General features: G+C 44.1%; 1 protein-coding gene across 2 annotated transcripts in view; it reads right to left on the reverse strand.

Annotated features, from left to right (window-relative positions):
- Nucleotides 1-13,991, reverse strand: part of LOC147724873 (microtubule-actin cross-linking factor 1, isoforms 6/7-like) — a 540,420-nt gene that overhangs the window by 225,296 nt on the left and 301,133 nt on the right. For both annotated transcript variants that reach the window (XM_086966403.1, XM_086966402.1), the window contains exons 12-13: nucleotides 11,431-11,634; nucleotides 4,988-5,219 (exon numbers count right to left, since the gene is read on the reverse strand). In XM_086966403.1, the coding sequence (XP_086822529.1) occupies nucleotides 4,988-5,219; nucleotides 11,431-11,634 (436 nt within the window). The remainder of the gene's footprint in view (nucleotides 1-4,987; nucleotides 5,220-11,430; nucleotides 11,635-13,991) is intronic.

The following is a 13,991-nucleotide window of genomic DNA, read 5'->3' on the forward strand; positions in this document are numbered from 1 at the left end:
ACATGTCTTTAGCCGCCTCGCGGCGAGTACTCTTACCGAACATCCTGTCACTTTAAGATGTCCTATTAATTCCATGCAAGTAGAAGCCTGATGTGTAACACTCAACCCCTACGCCTTACCGCAATACACGCTGCCTTTCACTCAACGAAAAATGGGCTCACCGTTTCAGGTATACTGTGCAATCGGGTTACGTTCCAATTATATGTATATATATATATTTATTTATAGTATATCCTGCTATGGAAAGAGGGACGAGGCGTTGTGGCCATGTTCGGCTAAGTTTGGCTAATAAAGTTTAGCCAAAACAAAAAAAGCCCACTTGGGCTGTATTGTTGTTTGTGCCCGCATGCCCTCTAAAGAGCGGGGTTTGTCTTTATTTTGCATTATGCCGGGAAGTTGAGAGATCTTCCCCCACCACTCGGGATTCAAAATACGAGTGAATAACGAACATGTTTAATCTTTAGCAATTTTCTTTATTTTATTTATATTGTGCAATATGAATTATTATGAGGATTAATGTATCAACAATGTTTCTTATCATTTGGACGAATTCACGGTTTTTAGTCACGATGGAGTTGAAAAATGGGAGTCTGTTTTCAGTGTTTATTGTTTACTGCACATTATGTGTTTTTTTAGACCAATGTAACACCACTAAAGGCACTCGTGACCAAGAGACGAGGTCAGGAAACGCGTCGAGTGGAGTTGCCGATTTGCTAAATTAAAATACTGCTTCACTGCACAAGAGTTTGTGGTTGCTATTCTTTTCGGATGTGTATCCCCGGGAAAGTGACGCAGTGTTTTGGAAATAATTGTGAGGCTCGCCCCCTTTACCACGAGCCGCCGTAGATTGTGGCATGGACATGGCATTCTCGGCGGCTGCCGAGAGTAACTGTATGGATATGGATATGGATGGATATATATATATATATATATATATATATATATATATATATTCACTGAAAAAAACATAGGTTTCACACCAGTTATAGTTAGCTGGAAATTGTACTGACATAAAAACAATTGAAATTCCCACGTTATAGTTAGTTGGACTCACTATAACTTGCGCACCAGCAATGCACTGCTGATGACGTCACATATTACATCACTCATGACATGGTCAGTGACATCACTCATTGTTCTGAAAGCCAGTATATGCCCATATACTGGCTTTCAGAACAATGACTCCGTTGGGCCTCAACCAATCGGAAGAACTTTACATACATCTTTAGGGGACTCTAATATACATCGAAATGTAAATATTGTTCATTTTCAGACAGACATCTCGCTTATCTCATAATTCATTGTTTTAAACATTATTTTTGTAATCCCCTTCACTTCACTTGTCCTCACCTTTGGATAATTCATACTCACACAACAGACATGCCTTAAAACAGAAATTAGCCCACTGGAGGGCAGTATTTCAGTTTGAAAATGTGGCAAGAAAAACACCCACGATTACTGTTTAGCCATATAAAAATAGGATTATGTGAATTGTACATTAATGATTGAGAATTCACCCCCCTTTTTTGAAATGTGTAAAAACGTTTGAAATGGTTGATCTTACCAATTGAGAAATTTGATTTAACTACAAGTCCCATAATGCCACCTACACAATAGGAACACACACCCTAAAGGGGCGTGACTTATGGTTTCAGGAAATGGTTTATAACTTGTGAGTATGCGTGCACAAACTGACCGTGATCAAGACAGCGGACGCTGTCGAAACGCGTTGGTTTTTTTGTTTTGGCCCCATGGATTAATAAATCACTTGAAGAAGAAACCTTGTAGCGTGGTGCTGGACTTTGTTTTTGAATTGCGACTCCATTGCTTCCCTCGAGGTGGGGAATCTTGTTGGAATATATATATATATATATATATATATCTATATATATATAGATATATATATATATATGTTCCCCACACTGTAAAGTCCCAGGAAACACAGAAGTCCGTGTTCAAAAACATTTATTGGCGACACGTTTCGACCAGGCGGTCTTCTTCGTTATTATATATATATATTTATATAGATATTTTAATGGGCACACCGGATGCCAATTATAATCTGAAAAACGTGCAGGGGACAGTGCAGCCGCACATAACTAAGTTTGCTCATGTGGGCCTCTGAAGAAAGGGAAAGGATTCCCTGAAACGCATCAGGCCGGGGGACACTATGAAGGAAAGGGAAGCTGGCTGTGTCTTTAATAAAATGGTTTGTAACTCACATGTGACGGAGTGCGGCCTCATCTCTGGGCAAACTGACGAAGGTATTCATGCACGGCGGTTCCGGCAATGGAGGCGACGCACCACCATTGAAAACAGCATGGACTGCACGAGGGGAAAGTATTTCCCTTTGTGATCAGTGGAGTAGGTTTCTTAAATGTGAGACAACCAGAGTCTTTTTCGGATGCCTAATGGAGGGCTACATTGATCCATGGAAACACACATGAGCACTCAACCCATTGGAGGGAAGCAGGAGTGTAAGACAGGTAAGGGGGCTGGGTATGGCAACGGTAAGGGTGGGCACTACAAGGGGTTCCTGTGAGATACAAGAGGATCTAGTACACCTTCAAAGGGGGAGGTATCCTTATTGGCCACATAATTCTTGATGATATCGAAAATATCATCCAATATTTCTAGGTTTCTATTTGAAGATTGTATGAGGATAATCCCATTATTATATAGGGATATGGTAGTATCTGCTCTGCAGAAGAGTAAGGGAGCTACAGAGAGTCTCAGACCATGTGGAGTTTTCCTGGAGGTAGTGATCTGGAGCATGGGGTGTCCTCCATTGCACTTATTGTTTTGTTTAAAAGATGAGGTCACCAAATATAGCTTCTTTATTTGAGCAGATGTATTGGTCAGAGATTAGAGTTTCTGGGTGAGATTTGAGGTGTCTGTGTTCTAAGCTTTTAGATGCATTATTAGTTTTGTAAGGAGGGTACTTAATTGTATAAGTATTATGTCCGGTTGGCCCTAGGTTGAAATCAAGTGCTCTTGGGGAGGTGGGGCCCATGTTGATTGAGCAGCTAACCCCGATGGGAGAAATTGGATAATCAAGGGAGGAGGGGGGTTCCAGATATATTCCATGCCACTTTCTGACATTGGATAGAGATGGGGCTGAAGATCATACCCTGAGAAATTGGGTTGAGAAACAAAGAAAATGTTGGCGCGAAGAAGATATTAGGCTGGAGTGGGATCAGATTTGAACCATTACAAGATGGCTGCTCCTGAAGTCCCAGGGGAAACTGTAAGAAGCTTGAGTTCGAGAAGTCCTACTTTCCTTTCTGTGGAAAATCCACTCAAACAGTCCTGTGACTGTTTCCATACAAGTCCTACTTTGCTTTCTGTGGGAGAGCAAGACAGACAGTACTTTAATTTTGTGGAGGAGCAAGTCAGCAGTCCTCTGTTTCACTTAGAACCAGTGACTGGGCCGCCATCTTAGAAAGAGGCTCTCTTGCCTGAGGGGGGAGTGGGGGTGCCAAGATAGCCAGAAGGCACAGTTCAAAGATGAGAATCACAAAAATGTGGGGCCCCAACAGCTAAGGAACTCCTATAGCCCTTGCAAGGGGATCCAGGTGGTACTATTTTAGACCAAAAGTCAGCCCTGAGCAAGTTCTACAACTAAGAGTCTCGATGCACCAAAACTCCTTAGGGGAGGAGGGACGTTCACCAAATTCAAGGATCAGGGAGAGAACCTCTTTGAATACATTAGTTCTCCTTAAATATATATCAGTTATCCAGCCCGTGAGGGTGTCTAGTGCAGGGACAGGGCGCCCTTAGACTTACTATCTGAGGTGTGAGGTGAATGAACGGGAGACTTTCGCACCCCAACTGTTGTTGGCTAAACTCTGGCGTCCTCACAGTAGTAGTCTGAGGTGGGGGGCGAATGCACTGGAGGTCGCCACATAACCGATCTGCCGCTCAGAACAGGGAGAGAGAGGCCTGCGAGGGTGCCTCAAACGTGGGAGGAGACGCCCTCAAACCTGCGTTCTGAGATGCCGGTAGCTTAGACCAACAGCCGACCGTTGTTGGCTCAGAGCTGCTGCATAAATTGGGCTAAAATCCAAACAGCCCAAAGTTCCATCCGGGCCAGACTAAAGTACAATGGGCACAATCACCAGCAAAGGGATACTGGATGAGAAAGCTCATCAGCCCTCAGCACCCTTGCTGCTGCCGATCAGGCCAACACAGGGGAACGGCAGCTGCTGGTGCCAAACAAGCAGTAATCTAATCAACAGTCCTCTGCACCCTCTATGCTGCCGATCAACGTCGCCCCTAAATCCTCAGCCATCCGTAGGATGAGGTGAGAGGACAGGGTCATTGAAAGGGTCCGAGTCACGTCTGCAGCGACAAGAGGTGCAAGGTTCAGAGCCAGCCTCTGCTTTTTCGAAAGCAGCAATGGTAAAGGGCTGAGTGTTCTCACCAGGGATGATCGTCAGACGCTGCCTTGGAGGCGGTGGGCAGGGAGCTAGTATCGGACTTGAAGGCATCAACTTGGTCCACATAAACTTGTTCTCATGGAAGGAGAGTACCTCGCCAGAAAGCAACCCGTGGATGGTGAGGGCAATACAATGTTCCTTTCCAGGAAATATTTTGCTGAGAAGAAAATTCTAAATTGCATCATGTTAGTTTAGGGCATGTCTGAACATTTCCACTTTTTGTTCCCCCAGTGCCCTGCTGAAGTGACATTTCGCAACACTATTAGGTGTAAGGGCTGGGTGGAGCTGCTGCAGCAAAGACACCTGGCTTGGCACATAGTCAACAGATTAGCATTATATTTCTCTCAAATCACCTCTTTTTTCTTTTCACACTACTGGTTATAAATCTTGCAAGCTACCACAGCAAGAGGAGACAATGGTCATTGTGTATATCAATTTCTAACAAGGAAGCTGCCTTGATGATGAAATTATCTCAGCAGTCAGGAAACAGGCGCTATATTACCAAGCAGACTGTCATGTTCTGCATGGTCTATCTACCTGTTCATTACCTCTAGCAGTGGAGTCAGCACCTGATGCCCAGGTGCTGGTAAGGAGTTCTGCTCCCTGCTTGTGGATGACCTCCAGGGATGGATGCAACTTCTCCAGCTCCCCCAAAAGCAGGGCATTATCCTTGATCTGTTCACGGATGCGCAGCGATTCGCCCCTGATGGAGGGAGCATTCTGGAGCCTGTCCTGCAGCCGCTCAAGGCACTCTGCCATCAGGTCCATCCTCTCAGTGAGCTGGGTGAGTGGGATTAGAGAAAAATAAGTGTAACTCAGTGAGACAGAGTTATTGAGTTATCAAGGTCACATTTCCAAAGTGGCAGATAGTTAATTAATGGGTGAGAGCAAACATCACAAATCATCACCACCCTGTAACACATCAATAATGCCTCAAGCACGTCAGCCACTTTACCGGATGAATGAAAATGAAAAGATGTTTACCTGTAATCCTAGTACTCTTTCAGGGGCTCTTCATCAAGGTCATAAGCAATTAATAGTCCTGCCCATGTACGGGGACCCAGGAGCACTTCTCAACATGATTGATATATATATATCTGCTATTCAAACGAAAATCAAAGACTATTTATCAAAATGGGGTTCTCCTTCGACTCTGGTTGGACGAATCTGGATGCATAAGCTTGACATTTTTTGCTGTTTGCATCTGTGAAGAAATGTATTGTGCCCAGTCCTGAAAAATGGCCTCGTCGTATAAGATCCAGTCATGATTTTTAAGGGAAAAAAATGACAGTCTGCTTGGGTATTTTGAACTCCCGGAAGATGAATGGCTGTCATGGTTAAATTTCTGATGATTAACCAATCCCAAATGGCCTGGGCCTCGAGAGATAGTGGGCGAGAGTGAGTCTTCCCTTGTTTATTCAGATGGTGCATTGTTGTTGTGTTGTCGGTTTGCAGAAGGAGAAAGTTCGATGTTATTGATGAGAAGAAAGATTTGAGAGCCAAATGAAGTGCTCTCAATCCCATCATATTGATGTGATAAGTTCCTTCCTCGTCCAACCAAAATCTTTGGGTCTGCTGGGAACCTATATGAGCCCCTCATCCCTGGAGAAAAGCATCTGTGATCAGTGTCTGAGCTGGTAAATCCTGATGGAATGGTACCCCTACGAAAACGTTCTTCTGTTATATATATATATATATCTATCTCACATTGAGAAGTGCTCTGTGGTCCCCGCAGGTGTGCAGGACTATTCAGTGCTTATGACTTTGATGAGGATTCCCCTGGAACAGAACATGCAGAAATGAATGCCCTCCTCAAGAAGCCCGCAGCTGACCCGGATCAACTGAGCAATTCCGACCCATCTCCCTGCTCCCCTATCCATATAAAGTGATTGAGAAGGCCATCAACAAGCAACTCACAACCCACCTCGAACTTCACCATCTTCTAGACAACGCTCAAGCAGGATTCAGAAAGAACCAAAGTGTCGAAACAGCACTTATTAGGGCCACCAACGGCATTCAAATCATTCCGGATCAAGGAGAAACAGCAGGCCTCTGCCTGCTCAAACTATTCACAGACTTCAACACTGTCTACCATAACACCCTCATCAGAAGACTCCACGAGATTGGCATACCAGGATCTCCTTTCAAATGGATCTGTTCCTTCCTCACAGGAAGAACCCAAAGGGTTAGGCTACCACCCTTCACATCAGACAGAGCCCAAGAAACTGATATGCGTAGTCCCACAGGAATCGTCCCTTACCCCCATCCCTTTCAACATATACATGCCACAGCTTGCCAACATCATCTGGTCACAAATTTAGACAGAAATATGTGGCCCTACACTCCTGTCCTGTTAGGTAATACACTAATATCAGGATGTAGTCTACTCTTGAGGTTTGGACCACCAGCTCCTCTCTCAAGTCAAATGTATAACATCAAGGCTTCACAATCATCTCCTACACCAATGACACCGAACTCATCCTCTGCCTGACGAACCAACCTCACAAACTTCACATACTGCATAACCATGGTAGCAGACTGAATGAGAACCACCTGCCTGAAGCTCATCTCCAACAAGATGGAAGTACTGGACTTCAGCAACAAGACCTCCCTATGGGACTTCACCTGGTGGCCATTGGAGCTAGGGCCCACAGACCATGCAAAAACGTCAGGATTGTCCTAGATGACAAGCTCAACATGACAGCGCAAGAAAATGAAATAACCACCTCCTGTTTCCACATCCTATGCATGCTGCAAAAGATCTTCAAATGGTTGCCAGACAGACCGACACACAAGCACTCATCACCAGCAGGCTGGACTAGGGCAACACTCTCAACGCCAGAATCTCCAAACAACGCCTACACAGATTCCAGACCATCCTCAACACTGCCACAAGGCTCATACTGGACCTCCCACACCGTAACCACATCACACTGCACCTCAGGAAGCTTCACTGGCTCCCTGTTCACAAGCACAACCAATTCAAACTTCTCACCAGAATATCTGACCAGTCGCGTACACTTTCACCAATCCACCAGACACCTACGCTCTGCCTCATTCTCCATTGCAAACATTCCCAGCATCACCAAAAGCTAAACTGGAGGTCATTCATTCTCCTAGATCGCACCCAAGACATGGAACAGCCTCCCACCAAACACATCAGAGACTCCTCTGCAAGAAGCTGTAGGTCTGGCTCTTCGTTTAAGCAACTTGTGGGCCACACACCTTCCCACCTGCCCAAGAGCCTGGATACCTTCTCAGGTGACTAGTGCACTATACAAATCAACATAACAAACATAATAAAGCCACTGAGTGAGACATAAGGAAGTGAGAGAGAAAAACGCGAGATGCATTATATTTTAAAAATTTGATTGTTATGTTATGTTATGATATTATTCTTTTATAAAGCGCTTTATCACCCCGAGGTATCTAAGCGCTAACGATGGACACACAACATCGGTAAGAACACCCAGCCTCCCACTACGATGAACCCCATGCTTCCAAGAAGAGCACCGTCTTCAGGTGCTTTCTGAAGGTGAGAAGATTAGTTTCTTTCCTCAATCTAACTGGGAGCAAATTCCATACTCAGGGGGCCGTGCTTGAAAAGGCTCCGCCACCCTTGGATACTAGGCTGAACTTAGGGCACGTCAAGTTACACACGTCAGCAGACCGAAGGGTCCTATTTGGTACATATTTAGTCAGTCGATCCTTAATATAGATAGGGGCTGAGCCATGGACCGCTTTATGAGCAATGCATAGGCTCTTGAATTTAACTCTCTGAGCTATTGGCAGCCAGTGTAGGTCCTGAAATAAGGGCGTTGCCCTTGTGCGCCGAGGCTTATTAAAAATCAGCCTGGCCGCATCATTCATTACTACCTGGAGTCTGGCTAGAAGATTGTTAGGTAGGCCCAGATATAAGGAGTTACCGTAGTCCAGCCGTGCCAAAATTAAGGCAGAAACAGCCAGCCTAAGGGTGGAGACGGACAGCAATAAGGAGAATTTCCGAAGCTGGCGCAGTAGACCGACACAAGTGCCCACCACTGCCGACACCTGCTGTGTCAAGGACAGCAGAGCATCAATTTTGATTCCCAGGCTTTTTACTGCTACCGCAGGTTCTGGACATGGCCCCAATTCAGCTGGCCAGAACCGATCGTTCCATGGATCGGTAGCTGTGTTAACTGCCAAGACTTCAGTTTTGTCTGGGTTAATTTTTAACCAATTATCCGACATCCAGTTAATCGTAAACTTGAGAATGTCTTGCATTCTCAAATAAGCGATCGGAGAGTGTACAATCTGGATCAGAATTTGTGTGTCATCAGCATAATTGTAAACCCTACAGTTCAACTTATTTAGGGCTGCAATCAGCGGCTGTAGGTATATATTAAAAAGCAGGGGTGAAAGAGCTGAACCCTGGGGCACCCCACATGTCAATTTGGCTGGACTTGACACAAGGTCAGACAGTTGGCCTCGCTGTGAGCGATCTTCTAAAAAAGAAGTCAGCCAGGCCAGGGCCGTACCCTGGATCCCTAAGTCCTCAACCCGCGACAATAGTTTACGGTATCAAATGCCGCGGATAAGTCCAGAAGGACCAAGGCACATGGATTTCTTTTGTCAGCCTTCAATCTCAAGTCAATCAGCACAGAGAGCATCACCAATTCGGTGCTGTGATGAGCTCTGAACCCTGCTTGATTGGACTCCAAAAGAAGGTTGCTTTCTACGAAGTGAGTGAGAGAGTGCAGGACATGTTGCTCTAAAATTTTAGAGAGAAAGGGTAGCTGGGAGATTGGCCTAAAGTTCTTAAAAACTTTTGGGTCGGCACCAGGTTTCTTTAAGAGGGGGACCACCCGTGCTTCCTTAAAGTTGTGGGGGACCAGTCCCTCTTCCAAGGAGCGATTCAGCAGGTTGAGAATTTTATCCTCCATACCAGGCCAACCCAATTTGAAGATTTTGGGCGGGCAATGGTCGGCTGGGGATCCTGATTTCACCCGGTTCATTGTAGTGAATAACGACTCCATTGTGAGAGCTGGAAGGTCCGTTAGGGTACCCAGTGTTGATCTCGGGGATATGAGGGGAGGCTCAATAGAACAGGGAAAGTGCGGGGTTTGGCTAATCTCTACCATCAAATCCTTCCTCGTTTAAAATTATGCCACTTAACTCTTCAAGAGCTGATTCTGTTGCAGATTCAGATGCAGTGTAATGCTCATGCTATGGTTTATGAGGTTGTAGCCTTGGAGAGAGTGCAAAGTACACCACAGGGTTGTAGCATCAGCTTTAGTTAAATATACGCACCTCAGGCTCCCAGTGGTGTATCCTGGGCCGCGGTGTATTGTATATCATGTGTTTGGAGTGTTGCAGACTCGCACTGAAATAAGCATTAACTAAAGCCTTAGCTTATTTATATATGCACACCTCAGGGTCGCTGGGGTGTTGTATCCTGGGACGGGGTGTATTGTATATCATGTGTTTGGAGTGTTGCAGACTCGCACTGAAATAAGCATTAACTAAAGCCTTAGCTTATTTATATATGCACACCTCAGGGTCGCTGGGGTGTTGTATCCTGGGACGGGGTGTATTGTATATCACGTGTTTGGAGTGTTGCAGACTCGCACTGAAATAAGCATTAACTAAAGCCTCAGCTTTATTTATATATGCCTGCTTTAGGCTCGCTGGGGTGTTGTATCCAGGGACGGGTGCATTGTATATCACGTGTTTGGAGTGTTGCAGACTCGCACTGAAATAAGCATTAACTAAAGCCTCAGCTTTATTTATATATGCACGCCTCAGGCTCGCTGGGGTGTTGTATCCTGGGACGGGGTGTATTCTATATCATGTGTTTGGAGTGTTGCAGACTCGCACTGAAATAAGCATTAACTAAAGCCTCAGCTTTATTTATATATGCACGCCTCAGGCTCGCTGGGGTGTTGTATCCTGGGACGGGGTGTATTGTATATCATGTGTCATGCATCTATTAAGAACCTGCCCAAGTGCGGCAGGCAGTTAGAAAACCTTGCGGTAGAGGGGATTTAATCTCCCGTAATATCCAGATAGTTATGAGCACACGGGGATCAGGATTGCTGGTCTCTACGGCGATCCTGCTCAATTTTTGATGTGGAGGGCTGGAAACAGCAACGGTGTGCTGTCAATGGCACACCGTTAAAAGCGGCAACCATCTGGCGGCTACGGCGCCCTTTTCCTTGGCTGCAGCAAGCACCCAAAAATGTTTCGGGCTATTATTACTTTTACCAGGCAAATGTAATTTATTTGGTCCTGATGATGATCCCGAGAATTAATGAGCGATGGGATCGAAACGTCAACACTTGTAAATAGCACCACAGTTTTCCATTGTGCCTAACTTGTGTGGTTTGTATTTCTGGTTAAACTCGCTGCATAATATAATACATGCGAGTGACTACAGCTCAAAGTTTTTACCTGTATTTATGTTTATATGTTTTGTTTGATTAATCTGTAATGTTCTACACACTCCTTTTCCTATATAGGGTACAGGCTTGTGCCCATCATAGAAACCGTTGTTTCAGAATTATTGACTATATTCTTAACTATTGTTGATTAAAACTCCTCGTCCGGCTGGACTGTGGATTCCTATAGTAACCTATTGTGGCCTATATTGTATTTTCGTTTTTCATTCTTCAGTCTGCTAAGGACCATTGTTCCTCTTAATAAATGTGTACACCATATGCCAAAGAGGCACTAACACTTTGGATAGGTCACTAGAGCTGGGCATCTGGTCCACTGGGTTTGCTACTAACATGCCTGTGACTTACCATGCAAGTCTATTTTTCCCCAAGAGTGAGTGTAATAGCTTGTCATAGTGACATTTCAGAATATTGCCCCAGTTCACTTGCTAATCTCCTCGAACTCAAGGTGTTTGTGTTACATGCAGAAGAGTACACCTGAATGAATTAAGCGCTGTAAAATCAGGGAAGGTGAGCTCTATATCTTTGACCTCCACCTGGACACGGTCAACACATACCTGGCTGTATCGTGGAACAGCTTCTTCCAGAATACAGGCTGCGAGGCGCACCTCTTCACGGATCCTGCCATACTCCTCTTCAGCAGCTCTGCTCAAGTCCTGGAAGCTGGTTCCATCTATGGGGCTGAGGTCGACCAGCTTAGATGAGACACGCTGTAGCTTGGTTACCAGCGGCTTGTGCTCGGCGATGGACTCTCTGAGTTGCTGTTTAGGTACAAGTAGTAGGAATGCACAAGTGATAGGTAAGCAGGTCACACCAGGTATGTAAACTATAAATATGTTTGACTAGCAGTATCCCAAAGGTACACACACACACAAACATCTGACCTACAAAGAAAGTTAAGCAAGAAGATCAACATTGAGATGACACACCATAAGCACCAACAAATGTATATATTTTTCATCTGTATATGGGCTATTAGATTGTTTTATCTGCACACCTAGGGAGGTATCATCATGCAGGTAACTGGCTCCTGTCATAAATTCAACCCATGTCATTAGTTTGGGGGAGTGAGCAAATATTATATGGTTTCATGTTAAAAAATGTTACCACAGCCTATATTCCTCTGGGGGAATAAAACCAAAACACAAAGAGGTCTGTGAAGCCTAGCCACTTAATTGACTTAAGAATTGCGTTCTCTGTGCCTTTAAACAACAACTCTTATTAAGGGTGAAAGACCCTCACCCACCCGTAAGTGGCATGCTTAATCATGGGGTGCCTCTTCACACAATCAATACAATTTTCTGGAGTGGGCTACAACTCCCTCCCAAACAAAGGGAAAAAGAGGAAGGTTGAGTTCCTGAAGTGTTTATAAGTATAATAGGATTCCTACATGAGTAATGGGAGTAGTTGAGGTGTTCAGAGGGCATAATAGTCAGAGTGATGCCATAAAACTACCAGATGTGGAATCTGGAGAACTTAATTTTCAAAAATGAGAAAAGGAGAAGAGGTGTATTAGGATTATATGACAATATCCCTTGACCGAGTTTGTTGTAAATGGAGTAACTTTGTCTGAACTGTGACTTGTTATCACCATTGTCCCATATTCTATTGGATTTAATACCCTATGGGAGGACATATCTGTACTGAGCCATCCCCTCGCTAGGCAATTGGATCACTGATGGTGTACTGGACCTCTGCTATTCCCTCTGTTGACACCTTCAAAATCTTATTTTCTACATGGATTATCAAAGAGTTTCTGATACAATGAATAATTTTTCCACCTGAAAATAATTTTACTTGGGATACTCTCAAACTTCTTAGTATACAAATAAGAACATATTAGTACATACATTTCCAATTCATTTGTTCAATCGGCACGCCTGATAGACTGCTCTTATGAATTAACAATTTACATTTACGTTCAACATGACTATATCACAGGACACCTTGGGGACTACAATGCCCTAAAACCAGATAGTGCATTTGGGTTTAGGATATATTCCAGGACATATTTAATAGTTCGAAGCATATAGGCATAAATGTGAACCGCAATTGTTTGTTCCAACTATACGCCTAATAGATTCTTCTTACAAAATAGCATTTGATTTCCTTTTCATCTGCTGAATTTACAGGAGTGCTATTTCCCTGCAGCGCAGCATATATGTCTGTCAGGTCGTCTCGATCACTTCAAATTATGAATACATGGATATATGTTAATTTTTCTGTTTAACTTACACATTACTAGAGGAACTAATAGTATGGATTAATGTACAGAGTTTGTTGTGAGGACTACATTTTCCAGGGACTCACTAGCTTTGTCAACTGTTAGCTTAATATTGTACGTTGAGATTCTAAAATCATACTCAGTGTTTGACACACACTCAACTCACCCTGATGACCACCCTTAGGAGAATAACAGACTATAGGGGGTAGGCAGCTTCTGCTTTTACAATCCCAGCAGTTGTTTCTACATATAAGAGGCTTTTTTTCTTAGCTGTTTCTTTCTAAGCTGTTTTCCTTTTGAGGGTTACCTTATATACACACAGTGACTAGTAGGGATAGAGAGATGCCTAACTTCCCTATCACCTTTCAAAAACCATATATGAGGAGATTTTCTACATTCAACCAGAATGTGTGTCCTTATCCCGCAGTCTTTTTCAACGCAGGGAATCACAACGCAGTCGTTACAACGACCGCGTTGTGATTCCGCATACCATTACTCCGCAAGTCGGAACAACGACTTGCGGAGGGGGGCACTGGATGTTGGAATAGTATAATTTACTATTCCAACTCCAATCTGTGTGGATAGTAGGAAAGGTGTTGGATTTTAAATCCAACACCTACCCCCCCTCCGCAAGTCGTTATTCCGACTTGCGGAGTAATGGTATGCAGAATCACAACGCAGTCGTTGTAATGACCGCGTTGTGATTCCCTGGGTTAAAAAAGTTTTGTGGTTAACGTTGTTTACCATTCAGCTATATTCTTATTTATCAATGCTACCTAATACTTTTGAGTGCTAATATTTGTAAACAGGTCTTTTGGACTATGATTTGCGACCATGTTTTACTAATCACCCTGTGTCTTTCTTCTTTTCTATACTTTTCGCCCTGTTCTTAGT

Source organism: Lissotriton vulgaris, chromosome 4_1 (genome assembly GCF_964263255.1).
Source record: "Lissotriton vulgaris chromosome 4_1, aLisVul1.2, whole genome shotgun sequence".
Taxonomy (NCBI): Eukaryota; Metazoa; Chordata; class Amphibia; order Caudata; family Salamandridae; genus Lissotriton; species Lissotriton vulgaris.